Source organism: Stomoxys calcitrans, chromosome 5 (genome assembly GCF_963082655.1).
Source record: "Stomoxys calcitrans chromosome 5, idStoCalc2.1, whole genome shotgun sequence".
Taxonomy (NCBI): domain Eukaryota; kingdom Metazoa; phylum Arthropoda; class Insecta; order Diptera; family Muscidae; genus Stomoxys; species Stomoxys calcitrans.
In genome coordinates, this window is record NC_081556.1 from 95,771,608 (window position 1) to 95,788,454 (window position 16,847).

Consider the following 16,847-nt stretch of genomic DNA (forward strand, 5'->3'; position numbering starts at 1 on the left):
TAGCATGTACGCCTATGATGTTGAACGCCTGGGTTTGAATCCTGGCGAGACATTCAGAAAAAATGTTCAGTGGTAGTTTTCCCCTCCTAATGCTGGCAACATTTGTGAGGTACTATGCCATGTAAAATTTCTCTCCAAAGAGGTGTCGCACTGCTGTACGCCGTTCGGGCTCGGCTATAAAAGGGAGGACGCTTATCATTGAGCTTAAAAATTGAATCGGACAGCACTCATTGATATGTGAGAAATTTGCCCCTGTTCCTTAGTGGAATGTTCATGGGAAAATTTTGCATTTTGTCCATGTAGTGGCATTGCCCCATTTCAACTTTAAGAGTTAAAGGGGGTTATTATGTAGTCGACTTTTGCCTTTCCTTCTATACTCATTTGCCTACAAATATCACTTTCCTTTTCAACACAATTGCCATTGCCCTGGCGTCCATAAGTCAAACGGTGGGAAACAAGAAATTGAGAGATTTCTTTCAACTCTCCCATATTCTGAAGTATTTTATTGTAAGGTTTGCCTTATTTACTTATCAGTATAATGGTGGACTTTAGGCTCTAAGTTGTCTACTAACTTTAACGGCTGGGGTAACAAACTTCAACAATCACAATTTAAAAATCATTTCCAATAATCGTTTCGAGCTGAATGCAAGCCTTTTCAATAATGAAAGCAATTTTTGCATTTAGTCTTTTAATAATTTCCATAGTGTTGTTAACGTTACCACAGCAGCATGAGGAGGAGAAAGAGAAAATAACCACGGTAAGTAAAAAGAAGTTGGCCCATGAGAAAAACATACAACAAATTTCTACAATTCAATTCAATTACAGCTGGAACGAGTTCAAAAGGCTGGCTACTCCTGTGAAGTCCATGATACCATAACCAAAGATGGCTATGTCATTAGGGTGTTTCGAGTAAAAAATGCAACTTCATCCACCACAAATGATGAGGATACCTCCAAAACTGTCCCGCCTCCTGCTGTACTCCTTAACCATGGCCTTACAAGTACCTCAGACTCTTGGGCCATTGAGGGCCTCTCAAATTCATTGGCCTTTGAGTTGGTCGATAAGGGCTACGATGTTTGGCTGGGCAATACTCGAGGCAACCGATATGGCATAAACCATTTGAATATGTCCTCAAATGATGCAGAGTTTTGGAATTACTCGGTGGATGAAATTGCCACAATAGATTTGCCTCGAATCATTGATTTTATTTTGGCTCACACAAAACACTCATCGCTACATTATGTGGGCTATTCCCAGGGAGGTACATTGGGCTTTATTTTACTCTCCATGCTGCCAGAATATAATCAAAAATTTACATCCATTACCATGCTGGCGCCCATTGTATTTACAAAAGATTCGAGTGCTCCACTTTGGTATCTATCGAGTCTACTGGGTTTCCATACACCCCTGCATTCTGCCATTGGAACCATAGCACTTTTTCGACCAGCGATTGTACGCCAACTGCTGGGCTTTGACTTGTGCCGAAAAGGTCATGTTAGTAAGAAATATTGTTCTTTCGTTATATTTCGAGCACTTGGAGGATATTCTGCTTATTTTGATGAGGTAAGTTAAAGAGATAAGAAAATTAAAAAAAATTGCAAAATGGATGGGCAATTTTGAATTGACCCACATGAGTGCGGATAAGCATGAGTGTTTGTACCGGACTTCAGAGTTGTATGGCTTGTGAACGAACTAAGTTAGGTTATGTTGAAAAGAGGATGCGGATATTAATCCTTCCCATGCCACTACGGACATACACATGTGTTAATAATCGTCAGAAATGTGATAGACAGGCCGTTGTTAAAAGTCATAACATAACACACCGTGAAAAAATGTCAGCTTAAGATGCCAAATCGGATAACAACTGCAGCTTAAGGTGCCAAATCTGTAGACTGATTTACATGGGTGCCAAATCTGTAGACTGGTTTGTTGGAAGTCATAACAAAACACTTCCTTTCAGTCAAATAGGATAATAATTGCAGCTCCCAGGGGCTCAGGGTGTCAAATCGCCAGATCGGTTTATATGGGAGACCAGCCGAACCGGGCCCGCTCCGCTGCGCCTTCTTTAACTCTCTAATATCTTTTTAGGGTGGGGACACTTCGCGCTGAATGCTGATATCGAATTTGTGTCATTGTAGCCCCTGACGCTGAACGCGTTCGAATCCTGGCGAGAATATCGGACAAGGCGGTGGTTATCCCCTCGCAATGTTGGCAACATTTGCGAACTACAATGCCATGCATGGTAATTTAAAAAATGTTCCCCAAAAAGGAGTTGGCTATTAAAAAAAAGTTTAAACTTCAATCGGAAAGCACTCATTGATGTGTGAGAAGTTTTCCCCTTCTCGGTTCCTGGTGTTTTTGAAAATTATGTTTCCATATAGCTGTCAATAAACCGATCTTGGGTTTTGACTTCTTGAGCCTCTAGAGGGCGCAATACTCATCCGATTTGCATGAAATTTTGCACGTGGTGTTTCGATATCACTTCCAACAAATGTGCTAAGTATGATTCAAATCGGTACATAACCTGATATAGCTGCCATATAAACCGATCTTGGGTCTTGACTTTTTGAGCCTCTAGAGGGCGCAATACTCATCCGATTTGACTGAAATTTTGCACGTGGTGTTTTGGTATCACTTTCAACAACTGCGCTAAGTATGGTTCAAATTGGTTTATAATCTGGTATAGCTGTCATATAAACCGATCTTGGATCTTGACTTTTTGAGCCTCTAGAGGGCGCAATTCTCATCCAATTTGGAAGAAATTTTGTACAACGGCTACTCTCATGACCTTCAATATAAGTGTCTAATATGGTCTGAATCGAACAATAGCTTGATACAGCTCCCATATAAACCGATCTCCCGATTTTGCTTCTTGAGCCCCTACAAGGCGCAATTCTTATGCGAATGAACTGAAATATTGCACAATGACTTCTACGATGTTTAGCATTTATTTATGGTCCGAATCGGACTATAACTTGTTTTGCCCGTTGGGATGAGGACTATTTATTTAATAATGTTTTATTCTTGCAGCCTCCCTTGCAAATAATTTTGTCAAAAACATCCCGTGTTCTGTGTTGTTGCAACTTGCTTCTAAAGTGTAAACAAATTCCGATGTCAATAAGTCCTGGTATTTTTGTTGTTTGCTCACCAACCGTTGAGAAGGAAACAGACTTAAATGCAATTGTTTGTCAATAAGAACAATGGACTAAGTCAACTTTCGATCAATTCACAATTTAATTTATTATTTCCCTAAAACTATGTTGATAAACTTTAAAATTCCATGCAATTCATTGATCTTAACCTAAGGTGTGGGCGAAAAAGAAGATTGCTGACTTTCGTCGTCACAATGTAAACACTGAAAACGTAACACATGAGTACTGAAGAAACTTAGGGTTCTAACAAGTTTGGATCTGATTCCAGAGCAGAATAGTGTAGTTCGCAAATGAACTAGTTCAGTCACTAAAATGAACGAACTGAACTAGTCCCCTCAGTCGAAGTTCACCTGCTCTTTCCGCTCAGCAAAGAGAAACCCTACAGTGTTTTTTACTCCCCCCAGCAAGTGTTACCATATCAACTGTGACAATAATGCAATTGTGACACTGTAGACATTCCAATGATTTGTAATCAACCTAAATATTTTTGAATTTTTTTCTGTACTACAACAATGGCATTAAACAAAAATTCAATTTCTTATTTCCAGGCCATTTTGCAAGATGTCTACAGCTCCCATCCATCAACGTGTTCAATGCATCAGGTTATGCATTTTATGCAAATGCATTACACCAACAAATTTTGTCAATACAACTTTGGACCAGAAGGCAACCAATTGCGCTATAATCGAACAACACCACCTGAATACAACTTAACAAATATCAAACCAAAATTTCCCATTCATATTTTCTACAGTGATTATGATGAGCATTTATCGAAAACAGACGCCGAAGGATTGATTGGAATAATGGGAAATCGCAGTGTTGGTCATTTTATTGATGTGGAACATTTTTCCCACATCGATTTTATATGGGGTTCCAAAACAAGGGAGTATATTAACCAGCCTGTAGCGGAGATAATGATGAATGCAGAAGCTTTTAAACAAAATAATGTTTAGGATTCTGAGGACTGATGTGAGAAAGTTATATAAAAGTGTTTCAATAGCAGAATAATAAATAAATAATTTTCATGGTAATCGGTATTTTTTACAATGTTTGTAACCCACATTGTCTGTAAGCCCATTGCCTCAATCATGTCGTTATAGTTTAAGAGCTATAAAATCATGAGGATTTTGAGGCACATGTTAGCTTGCTACCTTTGAAGGGTGTAGAAGTCAGATAACCTCGAGGACATCTAGGGGAGGTCAGTAGGAACCAGAGATGAGGGAGGGACCAAGATTGGCCTACGCTTTATTTAAGTTTAAAAGACACTTAAAACCATTACCACATTCACATCACTCCCTTATAGTGACTACCTTGATTAAATTCCTCAATAATGTGGTGAAGGATTTACCACAATTCTGTAGACCAAAACTGTTATAACAAAAATAAATTGTTCAGAAAAGCGCACTTAACTTATTAATGTACTTAAAAACATTTTATTTAGCATATTCAAAGTGGTCCTTCAACGCATGGTAATTAAGTATGGAACACCTTGCTTTCGGCATTCACTTCAATGTCTAATAGTGATTGCGGCAATTCCGTAAACGATGGGTTGTTTTTATACAACATCTTCCCGGTGTGCACTCGATGTTATCATCCAATCTTCTTGAGATATACTTAAGTAATGGGAACTTGACGCCACATCTTCCAAGAAAATCATCATTCTCCAAGGACCAAACCATTACACCTCCCAGGTTCTTTTCGGCAAGATAATCCATTTTTGCCTCCAGACTCATGGGACTTTCATAACTCCACCAATAGTTGCGATATTGCATAATAGTTGATTTATGCATGGAATCGGTCTCCACAGAACCATTTTTCAATTGTTGCAGCCTCTGTTGAATTCGACATAACTCAATGTAAGCCATGTGACCAGTTTCCCAAGTGTAAAAACCTCTTAGGCCAGGACCAATTGATTTGACACGTGTTTCCAGAGCTAGACTTTGTTCTATCTGAACATTGGTGCCAACAAAAGCTATACCCAAATTAACTTTTGATGGAGGAGCTCCTGTTCAGAGAAGAGTTTGGATGAAAGGAACATTGGAGATTATTTAAAACCTATTACGGACAACAAGGAATATTTTAGCAGTTATAATGTGAAATATGGATGAAGATTCTTTAAAACGAAAAGTGGTGAAAACATACGTAACACATAGGCTGAAAATTACAGAAAATGATACATAGATGGAGCAAGTATTTATCCATTTATCCCTTACTGACTTTGACTTTCATAATAAAAATCGGTTCAAAAGAGTGTGAGTTGAGTTCAATAGGATAGCTTTTTTTAAATTAATATAATTTTTTCAACACAACCAATAACGTTAGTATTTTGACTTCAAATTTGGTTGCAGAGACACTGATGTTGAAGAAGGCAATAACCACCTAAATGATCTATATTCATCTTTTTAATTTAAACAAGTAAAAGCGTGCTAAGTTCGACCGGGCCCAATCTTATATACCCTCCACCATTGATCGCATTTGTCGAGTTCTTTCCTGGTATCCTTTTTTAGACAAACAAAGGATAAACGAAAAGAATTGCAATGCTAATTGAATTGAGTGTTGGAGACCACAGTAGAAGTTTATGTGTAAACTTTCAGCGAAATCGAAAAAGAATTGGACCTTTTAGAGGCTCAAAAAGTAAAATAGGGAGATCGGTTTATAGGGGAGCTGTATCAGGCTGAAGACCGATTCAGATCATATTTGACACATATAAAGGGTGATTTTTTTGAGGTTAGGATTTTCATGCATTAGTATTTGACAGATCACGTGGGATTTCAGACATGGTGTCAAAGAGAAAGATGCTCAGTTTGCTTTGACATTTCATCATGAATAGACTTACTAACGAGCAACGCTTGCAAATCATTGAATTTTATTACCAAAATCAGTGTTCGGTTCGAAATGTGTTCAAATTTTGACAAATTTTGTTCAGCGATGAGGCTCATTTCTGGTTGAATGGCTACGTAAATAAGCAAAATTGCCGCATTTGGAGTGAAGAGCAACCAGAAGCCGTTCAAGAACTGCCCATGCATCCCGAAAAATGCACTGTTTGGTGTGGTTTGTACGCTGGTGGAATCATTGGACCGTATTTTTTCAAAGATGCTGTTGGACGCAACGTTACAGTGAATGAACACATTTCGAACCGAACACTGATTTTGGTAATAAAATTCAATGATTTGCAAGCGTTGCTCGTTAGTAAGTCTATTCATGATGAAATGTCAAAGCATACTGAGCATCTTTCTCTTTGACACCATGTCTGAAATCCCACGTGATCTGTCATATACTAATGCATGAAAATCCTAACCTCAAAAAAATCACCCTTTATAAGAGGTCATGGAGAAGACGTTGTACAAAATTTCAGCCAAATCGAATAATAATTACGCCCTCTTGAAGCTCAAAAAAACAAGATCCCAGATCGGTTTATATGGCAGCTATATCAGGTTATGGACCGATTTGAGCCATATTTGGCACAGTTCATGGAAGTCAATACAAAACACATCTTGCAAAATTTTTTTCCGAGGGGTTGGTTCAGAATCCTTGTCACTCCTGATGTCCTCGCTTTAAGAGGTCAAGTTTGGCTTAAACCACATGAGAATGGTCCTGCCCGCAGATGATGACAACGGCATCCAGGGAACTTGGAGCATGGGCTGCCTCAAGCTAGTGTAGATTAACCTGTACCACCCCGAGGCAGCCACGGATGAGCTGCTGAGAGCTATGGGAAGAGAAGGCACTGATGTGGCCCTCGTTCAGGAACCGTTGTTACAAGATTCGAGGACTCGTTTTTGGAAAGACACTGAAACGACTGATTGACCTGAAGGTGAGAGAGGGACTGACACCGGAAAACTTCAGTGGGGCACAACACGCATACCTCAAAGGCAGGTCGATGGAGACGACCCTTCACGAGGTGGTAGAGGATGTAGAGACGTCTCTCCGACAGAAGGAGTACACTTTAGCGGCCTTCTTGAATATTGAGGGGGCCTTCAATAATGTGGAGATGGAATCGATAGTCGCCACCCTGGACCGCACGGGGGTTTACCCCATAATTTCCAAGTGGACCAATAATATACTTTATGGCAGGATTATTAATGCAAACCTGGGAGATAGTATGATCAGAAGGCGAGTGAGCAGAGGAACGCACGAAGCAGGGGTGTTCTCGCTGTAATCACTTACGCGGACAACGTCGCTGCTGGTCCGAGGCAGGTTTCTGTCGACGATCAGCGAGATCAAGGAAGGGTCACTGAGGAGGTTGTCGCGATGGGCTACCAGAAATGGACTAAGGACCAACCCAGCGAAGACGGAAGTGGTGCTTTTTACGCGTAGAGCGGGAGGACGGGAGTCTGAACTCCGGTTTACGGGTCACCCTACGGCTGTCGAAGAAGACGAAGTATCTTGGCATAGTCCTCAATTCAAAACTGTCCTATATTCGGAATTGCGCAACCAAGGTCACGCTTAAGCTGAGAAAGCTCGGCGTTGGATTCCAGAAAATGAGAGCGCGAACGATTGCGCCAGGTCGCCGGGCGGACCAGCCACCGGTCCTGCATACGTGCCATTTGTCAAGCTAATGAGCGCAGTGGAGGGGATGGCCAGAGCGGCGTCGGTGATGAGATGGGACTCGGTGGATGGTTGCCGGACTGCAAAGGCGTTCTGGCTTGCCATCGACCGGAGAAGGACGAGGGAGTAGCTGGCGTCCGATAAGAGGTCTGTTAAGGTACAGGGGTCACTCTGCCATATGCCGCATAGCGCCGCGCACGTGAATACCGCACAATGACTTCTTCTAGAAGTTATCACGATGAGAATGAAGAGGCGACTATCGGGTTTGCAGGGACGTAGGCTCTCCTTTCTGGGGATCCCTTTCTTCTGCGATCTGGCTGAACTCGCGAATTTACCTCTGGTAGTTCCCCTGAGATTTGTTGGCGAAACACGATGGTTCCGACGGGGGGTGCCAAAACCTCCGGCGTAGATACATCCATGCTTGCATGGGGATGGACCCCCAGTAACAGTTCTTCATTCCTCCTGTTTTCCTATTATTCGTGTTTAACCATTACTCCGTTCTTTCTAGGGTACCACAATGGGCCAAACTGGCCGCCGAGTGTACTCACCTTTGGTGGGCAACCCTTGTAACCTAACCTTACCTACATTCAGTAAGTGATTATGGATATACAAATTGCATTATTTGCACATACCATTATCTAACCAATAATCGATGGAAGCTTTCACATTATTATCATCTCGTCCATAAAGCGGAGCATCATATGTTATCCAATCCTTATCAATTCTTCGGCTGGCAGATTTTCGAACTATATTTTAGGTATAAATGCAAAAGAATTCTTTAAATGGTAATTGAAATCAGCATTTCGTTGTATAATCATACCATGATCGTCACCTATGGTGTAGGTCCAACCTTCACCTGTATAATTGTAGGCCATGACATTTATAAAGTCTGCACTTTGACCAATATATTGTACATCATACATATGATGGGCGTAGCTGATACGGCCATACACAGTGACACCTACCTCAAGATGTTGTCCCTCAAATCTAAAAATAAAAAAACGATAAAGTATGCTAAATTCGACCGGGCCGAATCTTATATATCCTCCACCATGGATAGCATTTGTCAAATTCTTTGCCAGGTTGCTCTTTATAGGCAAACGTAAGATAACGGATAAGAATTGCTATGCTATTGGGGCTATATAAGGTAATGAACCGATTCGGGCCATACACTTGGTTTGCATGTTGGACATCATAGTATATGCCATTGGGCAAAATTTCAACCCTATCAATTAAGAAGTGCAATCGGAAGATCGGTTTATATGGAAGCTATATCAGGTTATGTCATAGGTCACAAAATTTCCGTTACACAAAATTTCAGCCAAATCAGACAAGAAATGGGACCTCTAGGGGCTCCAGAAGTAAAATCGAGAAATCGGTTCATATGAGAACTATATCAGGGTTTGGACCGATTTTGACCATACTTGAAACGTATGTTAGAGGTCATAGAAAACCTTATTGTGTAAAATTTCAGCCAAATCGGTTAATCGCCTTCTAGAGGCTCAAGAAGTAAAATTGGAAGATCGGTTTTATGGCTATGGACCGATTCAGACTATATTTGGCACGTATGTCGAAGATCATAGAAGAAGCCACTGCGCCAAATTTCAGACAAATCAAACAAGAACTAGACCCTCTTGGGGCAAAAGAATTGCATTCTTGAGATCGGTTTATATGGGAGCTTTATCACGTTTTAACCTGATTCTACCCATACTAGGCATGTATGTTAGAGGTCATAGAGAAAGTAACTGTGCAATATTTCAGCCAAATCGGTTAAGAATTACGCTCTCTAGAGGCTCAAGAAGATTAATCAAGTAATCGGTTTATACGAGAGCTTTATCAGAACATGAACCGATATCCCAACTGATCTTCACTAATACGAAATATTTGTGCGAAATTTCCAGCGGACAGACAGACGATCAGACGAACGGACATAGCTAGATGGACTTTAAATGTCGTGGAGATCAAGAAAATATATATTTCATGGGGTCTTAGACCAATATTTCGATGTGTTGCCAAATGGAATGACCTAACAGCCATGCTATGGTGAAGGGTATAGTGACGGATGAGTGTAAAAAAACCCAGAAGTTTGGAATTTTATAATCCTAAGCGTGAATGTAGAGGTCAATGGAGAGGCCTTGATAGTGGTTTGGGCCACTATCAAGGTAATTTTACTTGGAGGTCAATTTGGTCCACCGTCAAAAACCAGCTAGAAATGTAGGCCATAGACTAAATTAGTGTAAGTCCATAGACCAGACCTAGAGTTAGAAGAAAGAAGGACAAGAAGAGGGTAGGAAACAAATGACATACTCCCTATACTCCTACATGTTTATATGTGCATGCCACGAAGGAGCAATGGCACACCCTTGTCTAGGTTCAGGTTGAATGGGCAGCCCACCATAAAGATGAGTTCACTCGGAGTGCAGATTGGACTAATGTGAGAAGACTAGTGTAGATGAGAAAAGAAAAAAAGTTGTGAGCCACCCTGAAAACCACAGCACCAGACCACACCTAGTTCGCGCCGTCATCTTCTGATTATCATCCTAGAAAACCAGTGTAGATGATTAAAGTAAAAAAAAAGTTGTGAGCCACCCTGCAACCCACAGCACCAGTCCACGCCTTATTCGCGCCGTCATCTTCCGGTTATCATCCTACCAAGTAGTTTGCCTAGGGGAGGGCTCACTGATTCGGCAACACGATCAGCAGGGCCTGAAGGCCTTTTCCATGATTCGAAGAAGCTTATTGCATCTTCTAACCAATATCGCCTTCACCAGAGTGCCTGACGACAGAGCCCTCAGCGTCCCCTGACTTTCCACGTATATCGTGACAGTCTGATTGGATTGCCGCTCCCGCATCGATATAAACTACAGTGCCTTCAGGATCGCGAAGACCACCGACCACCGACACCCAAATGCCTTAATCCCAAGAAATTTACTAAAGACTCCTGCCCCGGTGCCACAAGCCAAAGTAGACCCAACCGTATATACAGAAGGTCCCGGTAATGGCGGGGTCTCCAAAGCCTAGAAATCTCTTTTAGAGAAAATGACGTCCAACTCTTCAACAAGAAGGGACCCCTCCTTGTCAGTCGCATCGAATATAGCCTGCCGCCAAGCCACATCACCAACCCCTAGTAGAACAGAGGAATGTCCAAAGTTTGAAGAGCGCTAAGTAACTTACTCCATCAGTCCCAACTTTAAGGCACAAAGGTCTATGTTCGAGCAAGGAGGAGTGCCTCAGAGATAAGGCCAGCTGCGAAGCCCTTTGCCTTCCCGATCATCCTGTGGAGGTCACAGTTTTCTGGAGTCCGATGCGACGAAGTTGGTAGTTTAAACTGATTCTCAGACAATAGCTGTACACTTATTATCCTATATGGTGTTGTGATCTGGTGGACAGCACTTCAAAAGCCATATTGAGCATATTGCCTGTGTTGCTATTTGATAAGAAGTACAACAACGAACTTGCTTTTAAAAATAAGCACTTTGTTAGGCTTGAGATGGGCTAATATCAAAGACAGTCGCGTCGTGAAACTGAGTGGCAACACTATCGTATGTATGAACCTGAGTCGGTAAATAAATTAGGGAGTACCTTCTTGCAATGTTTGGCTTAAGGACACCAAATTGCTTCGGATTGCTTCCTCGACACACGAACAGTTCCGTACATTAGGATGTACTCCTTGCCACTCATCTGCTTACCGCGCCCGAATCAGAGAAAAGTTGCTTCTGATTTCCTTACACAGTTCAATTTGTATTGCTCGTCATGCTGCAAAGAAGGACAACCCTCAAAAACCTGCAAGTGGAAAATCGCGTCGCCGTTATGATTTAAGGCTTTAACAAAGTAAATTGAAATGTGAAAACCGAAGCAAAAGCGTTGAACTCTCTCAATCTAGACCAAATACAGTCTTGATACTAATGACCAAGCTTGTCTCGATGAGCTGTCTTGATGAGCAGAGGTAACTTTTCGTTACATGGTACTGGCGACTGGAAACTTGTTCTTGAGCCTAGGACGAGCTCTTTCTAGCGTAAACACCCGCCTTCCCGGAGTATCGTGGTGTAAGGGAACCCCAATTAGCGCTGTGAGACACATTTAGGAATAGGAATACATTTAGGGACTCCAAATTTTACGCCACGCAATTGACTTACAAATTTTGCCCATGAACTAGGAAGGGATAACCACCGCTGAAAATTTTTTCTGATAGTCTCGCCAGGATTCGAACGCAGGCGTTCAGCGTCATAGGCGGTGGCTAGATTATAACGACCATAAAAAGGTGGTAATAAACGACGGACATTTGTCACAGAGTACGAATCTGGTAATAAATTTCAACAATTTGCAGTCTTTGCCAGTTTGAGAATTTATCAATGACAAAATGGCAGAGTACACGGACAAATTTTCACTTTCACAGATGACATTTAGACACAATTTTTAAACAGTATTGCCACCCCCAAAAAAAACTTATCTCATAAAAAATCACTCATTATGTGCATCCCGGGAGGAGCAAGGGTTACGTAGGTGTTGTCTAGGCGCGGGATATGACGTACCCACGGTGGCATATGGCCCTTTGGTAGGAGATAATGTTCTTATTACTAAGCTCAACATACCTGGATAGAAAGAGCAAAAAAGAAACTCTTGCCCTATTTATCTACAAGAGTGTAATGGGCAATAGTTTGGGTTCAGAACCTTGATTGATGAACTGGCTGTATACTGCAGCTTTCAGACCTATAATATTATATGGTGTTGTTGTTCGATGGACGGCGCTTCAATATTCCAACTACAAGAATCTACGTACAATACTCAGCCGGACTGACGATGAAACCACCTGATGCATTCAAGTTAATATTACGAATGGTTCTGGGAAAAATCGCCTAAAAAGAATGGGGTTTATTTTCATCATAAGAAACCAGTTGCCAACAGTTGCCAAAGCAACACTCACAAGAAGGCAATCATTGGAGGTTTTAACTGCGTGTCATAAACCGGCAATATACCGCAGATGTCATAGCTATGACATTGACGGCGACTTCGAGAATCCACTTTCTCTTTAATACTCAGCAAGATGTCGAAATATGCTTTGCTTCTACATCTCCCCTATATCTCGTGGATAGGACGGGTTTGTTTGGACGACGGACGCGTTAAGAACTTCAACGCATGAGTATGCGCAGACGCGGAGTACCAAAGATTGACCCTCGGCGAATACTTGCGTGAGTGTAGGCCCATACTCCCCGAAAGCTTTGGAGAGGTGGCGTGGCGTACAGGCGCTTGCTCTCTATTCTTTTACTAAATTTCCTATATTTTCTTTTCATATTTCACCATGTCTCCATCTCCACTTCAGGCCGGAGCATAATCATATTTTCTTCTTCTTTTTCTTACCGGGGTGTCGCAATGGACGGGATTGGCCTCCAATTGAACTCATCTTTCGGGGTCGGCCACTCGTTCAAGCCAAACCTAAATCTTCTGCATCCTAGCCCCATTCAGAACGTAACCATTTGAGATAACTACTTATCATATGCGCTTCTCGTCACTCAGTGGCTAGTGCTTCTACAGAGTGCCCTCTAGCAGCGCGAGTTACCCTTAAAATTATAAATGCCCATTCCCCAGAAGAACAAAGTTTGATGAGCATCAGGTATCTGGCTCTCTCTCAGTTTTAGGGCGATATTCTTTGCCACACATCCGACGTAGGTGTAAAGGCCTAAGATTGAGAATGGATTCAGCGCCCTTTTCGGGGTACTCCTTCTTGCTCCTCCAGAGAACACCACCACCGCGGTACCCTATACCTCTCGATCATCCTGCTTAGGTAAGAAAGTGGTCTTTGTCCCTCATCTGATAACTGCGACAGAATCTACGTGTACCTCAATTAAGCTCCCTTCCGCTACCAAGCTTCGCGGTGCTGTATGAACCCTAAAGTACCCTACATTGGAGAATGCTGCTTCCCAGTCATCGGTTTACTGCGCCCAAATCTAGACGATCATTAGAGGAGTTCCCGCTAATGCTGTAGGATTAGAAGGAGCACTTTGCATTTTCTTGCTTTCCTATTCTCCCCGGACAACTTCGAATAGAGGACTATGCCCTCTTTCATAGAGAAGGTGCAGTTTACCCACAAATGTTGGTAACAATATTAACTGTAAGTTCAACTAACGGTCGGATGAATCATTAAATAGATCAGAAATGTCTATCAATGGTGTCTTGTCTGTGACCGATTCTCAATTGTCTCTAGCAATTCGAAATCTTTTCGATAAGAAAATGTCAAACCTTGGCTTATGCACTGACTGCGTATTGCTGTTGTAAGGCCTATAATGCTATATGGTGCTGTGATCTGGTGGACGGCACTTCAAAACTCCAACAACTAGGTTAGCTTAAAATGGCAATCTGTTAAATGATTTGACTTCTACTGAAAAACAAAAACATGCCTTCCGCATTGCTAATCCAAAAAGTCGGCTACCGCAGGTGCTTAATGTTATCAGCTCCCTTCTAAAGGACTTACCCCATTTTAAACTCATGTACCGCATCCCTTACAAAGCTAATTTGCTGTTTTCCATATTTAAAATGCAAATCCAAGCCATCGAATTTATGCTGCAGAAGGAAATCCAGCGTAGAATTTATCAAAGCCATACGTGTTTCTGGCGAGCCTATTTGAAATCTGTAGAGACGATTAAATATGATATCAGGACCACCAAGAACCGCTATAAGCTTTAGTTGGGGATATTTCCATTTGAAATTGTTTAGTTTTTCAATTAAATCTAGAATAGTTGGTTCAACGGTATAAATTGGATAACTTTCCAATTAAGGAATTCATCTTACTAGTGTCAATGTCGGACGTGAAAAGACCTCTCGGGGATATGCCAAAAAAGGCCAAATGTATGTGAGTGCATAGAAATGGATCGATGTTTTCAGGTTTAAGATCTCCACCATTGGGACGATGTGTGGCCCAAGACCCATAGTAACAATGAATTCGTTTCTCTAAGAAGGTGGAATGGCAAAAGCTAATGAGTCTTAGGAAGTTTTGAACTTTGTACAATAAAATATCTACCAGTAGGAATTGCCTCCAGGGTTTGACTGAGAGTCGACACAATTATGAGAAAGCTCAGCCACCGTAAGTTCATGTTTGATGTTAATACTAGAATGGCAGTAGGAAAATCTAAAATAGCCTGCCCTTAAAAACTTCTATAGAGTTTCACTATTAAATTGCAAATGGTTGTTGCCTCACGTGTGATTTCCTGTCAGCACATAAATTTCATTTTGATTTATTTAAGACTTTTTATCGTGTTATTTAATGAGTGTAAAAATGTGTCAACACGCATAGTAGTAACAGGGTTTCACAACTCAAGGTTACAGCTTTATGACACGAGACTGTTTATTGAACAAACATATGGTACAGAATAGAGATGTGCAAGTGAGCGCATTTTTCACTCACGAGAAAAAAATTTTTCTCACGCACGACTTTTTTAAGTTGACTCACAGTTACGTATGCTCGCAAGACAAAAATTTCACTCACGCGCGCTCTCGCATGACTCACGAGAAAATCACAGCTCACGAGAAAAATTACGACTCACGGGACAATCACGACTTATGGGACACTCACGACTCACCAGAAAAATCACGAAACACTCACAACTCACGGTTAAAAAAATATTTTCCATGAAACGAAGAAATTTTTTTCCAAACGTCTCAAATCATATGGTATTTCGACATACGTATATTAATGTATAAAATGTTTCACCTCTACACAACCACTTATTTGATCTTTTCATTTTTATGCATAAAATGCAGTATTTTTTAACGGTTAGTCGTGATTTTATCGCGAGTCGTGAGTGTCTCGTGAGTCGTGATTTTTTTGTGAGTCGTGTCTTTTTCGTGAGTCGTGATTACACTCACTTACGCTGACTTTCGTGATTTTCTCGTGAGTCGTGAGTATCTCGTGAGTCGTGAGTATCTCGTGAGTCGTGAGTGTCTCGTGAGTCGCAAGTGTTTCATGAGTCGTAAGTGTCTCGTGAGTCGCAAATGTCTCGTGAGTCGTGATTTTTTTATGAGTCGTGTCTTTTTCGTGAGTCGTGATTACACTCACTTACGCTAACTTTCGTGATTTTTTCGTGAGTCGTAAGTATCTCGTGAGTCGTGAGTGTCTCGTGAGTCGCAAGTGTTTCATGAGTCGTAAGTGTCTCGTGAGTCGCAAATGTCTCGTGAGCCGTAATTTTTTCGTGAGTCGTGTCTTTCTCGTGAGTCGTGATTTCACTCACTCACGCTCACGCACGAAAAATTTTAACTTAATCATCGCCACGCACGATCACATAATTGAATTTTGATCTCGCTCACGCATCAAGTGATTCACGAGTGACACGAAAACTCACGTGCACATCTCTAGCATAGAACTAAAACAAAATGAAATTAAATAAGCCCGTTAGTTTGAATGTCTAGACAAATTATACAAAATTTGAAGATGATCGATCTCAAATCTTCATCATCATCACATCATTCTCTAGTCAAGTTCTTCTAGAATGCCGGGGCGTGCAGTATTGGCCCCATCCATCTCATATAGAGGGAAAAATACTGAAATATCGATGTTTTACGCAGATCTCTGCCATTACGACCCAAATTTTCTGAGCCCAAGGATAAATACAATGCGTCTACCAAAACCTTAATATGCAGAATTCCACATGTAAGCACCTACTTGAGCCGACGTAATTGGATGTGTTCACTTCCTTGTTTGGGAACGGAGTACTACATTAAACCTTTTCCGATCTATGGCTCAAGGCACCTGGTTGATAAATGCCTGAGGTCATCATAACTTTACAGGGCATTACCATAATCAAGCTAAGACCGACGACTCAGAGGCTTCTAACACCCGTGAAATCAGACAAAAGTCGTCGGTCAGATTTTGTTATCAAAAGCGTACAACCAATGGGACTCCCAATGAGCCCGGACTGGTCACATAGGAAAGAGAGGAATTGGCCGGAAGCGAAACTAACTTTGGTAAGTAAAGTGCAATTCATAAGGAAAATATTCAAGGTATTGCAGTGGCCCTTCAGCCACTTCTATCAGCAGCCCTAGGCCTGTAAAAAACTCGGCCACAGAGTTATGACCATCCTCTAAAAGGCTTTTACCCTGTCAAGGACCTCGATCAAGACCAATTTACACTAGGGTAGAATCTCAACGGTAAGTGCT

General features: G+C 41.5%; 2 protein-coding genes across 2 annotated transcripts in view; one reads left to right on the forward strand and one right to left on the reverse strand.

The window, feature by feature from the left end:
• The first annotated feature begins 439 nt into the window (after positions 1-439).
• LOC131998029 (lipase 3-like) lies at positions 440-4,123 on the forward strand. The gene is made up of 3 exons (XM_059369991.1): positions 440-757; positions 826-1,563; positions 3,701-4,123. The coding sequence occupies exons 1-3, from the start codon at positions 644-646 to the stop codon at positions 4,106-4,108; spliced, it is 1,260 nt and encodes a 419-aa protein (XP_059225974.1). The 5' UTR covers positions 440-643; the 3' UTR covers positions 4,109-4,123.
• A 437-nt stretch (positions 4,124-4,560) lies between these two features.
• LOC106089538 (probable chitinase 10) overlaps positions 4,561-16,847 on the reverse strand; it is a 36,883-nt gene continuing 24,596 nt past the window's right edge. The window contains exons 12-17 of the mRNA XM_059369875.1: positions 14,716-14,838; positions 14,487-14,645; positions 14,170-14,425; positions 8,521-8,687; positions 8,333-8,446; positions 4,561-5,160 (exon numbers count right to left, since the gene is read on the reverse strand). Coding sequence (XP_059225858.1) covers positions 4,670-5,160; positions 8,333-8,446; positions 8,521-8,687; positions 14,170-14,425; positions 14,487-14,645; positions 14,716-14,838 — 1,310 coding nt within the window. The 3' untranslated portion in view covers positions 4,561-4,669. The remainder of the gene's footprint in view (positions 5,161-8,332; positions 8,447-8,520; positions 8,688-14,169; positions 14,426-14,486; positions 14,646-14,715; positions 14,839-16,847) is intronic.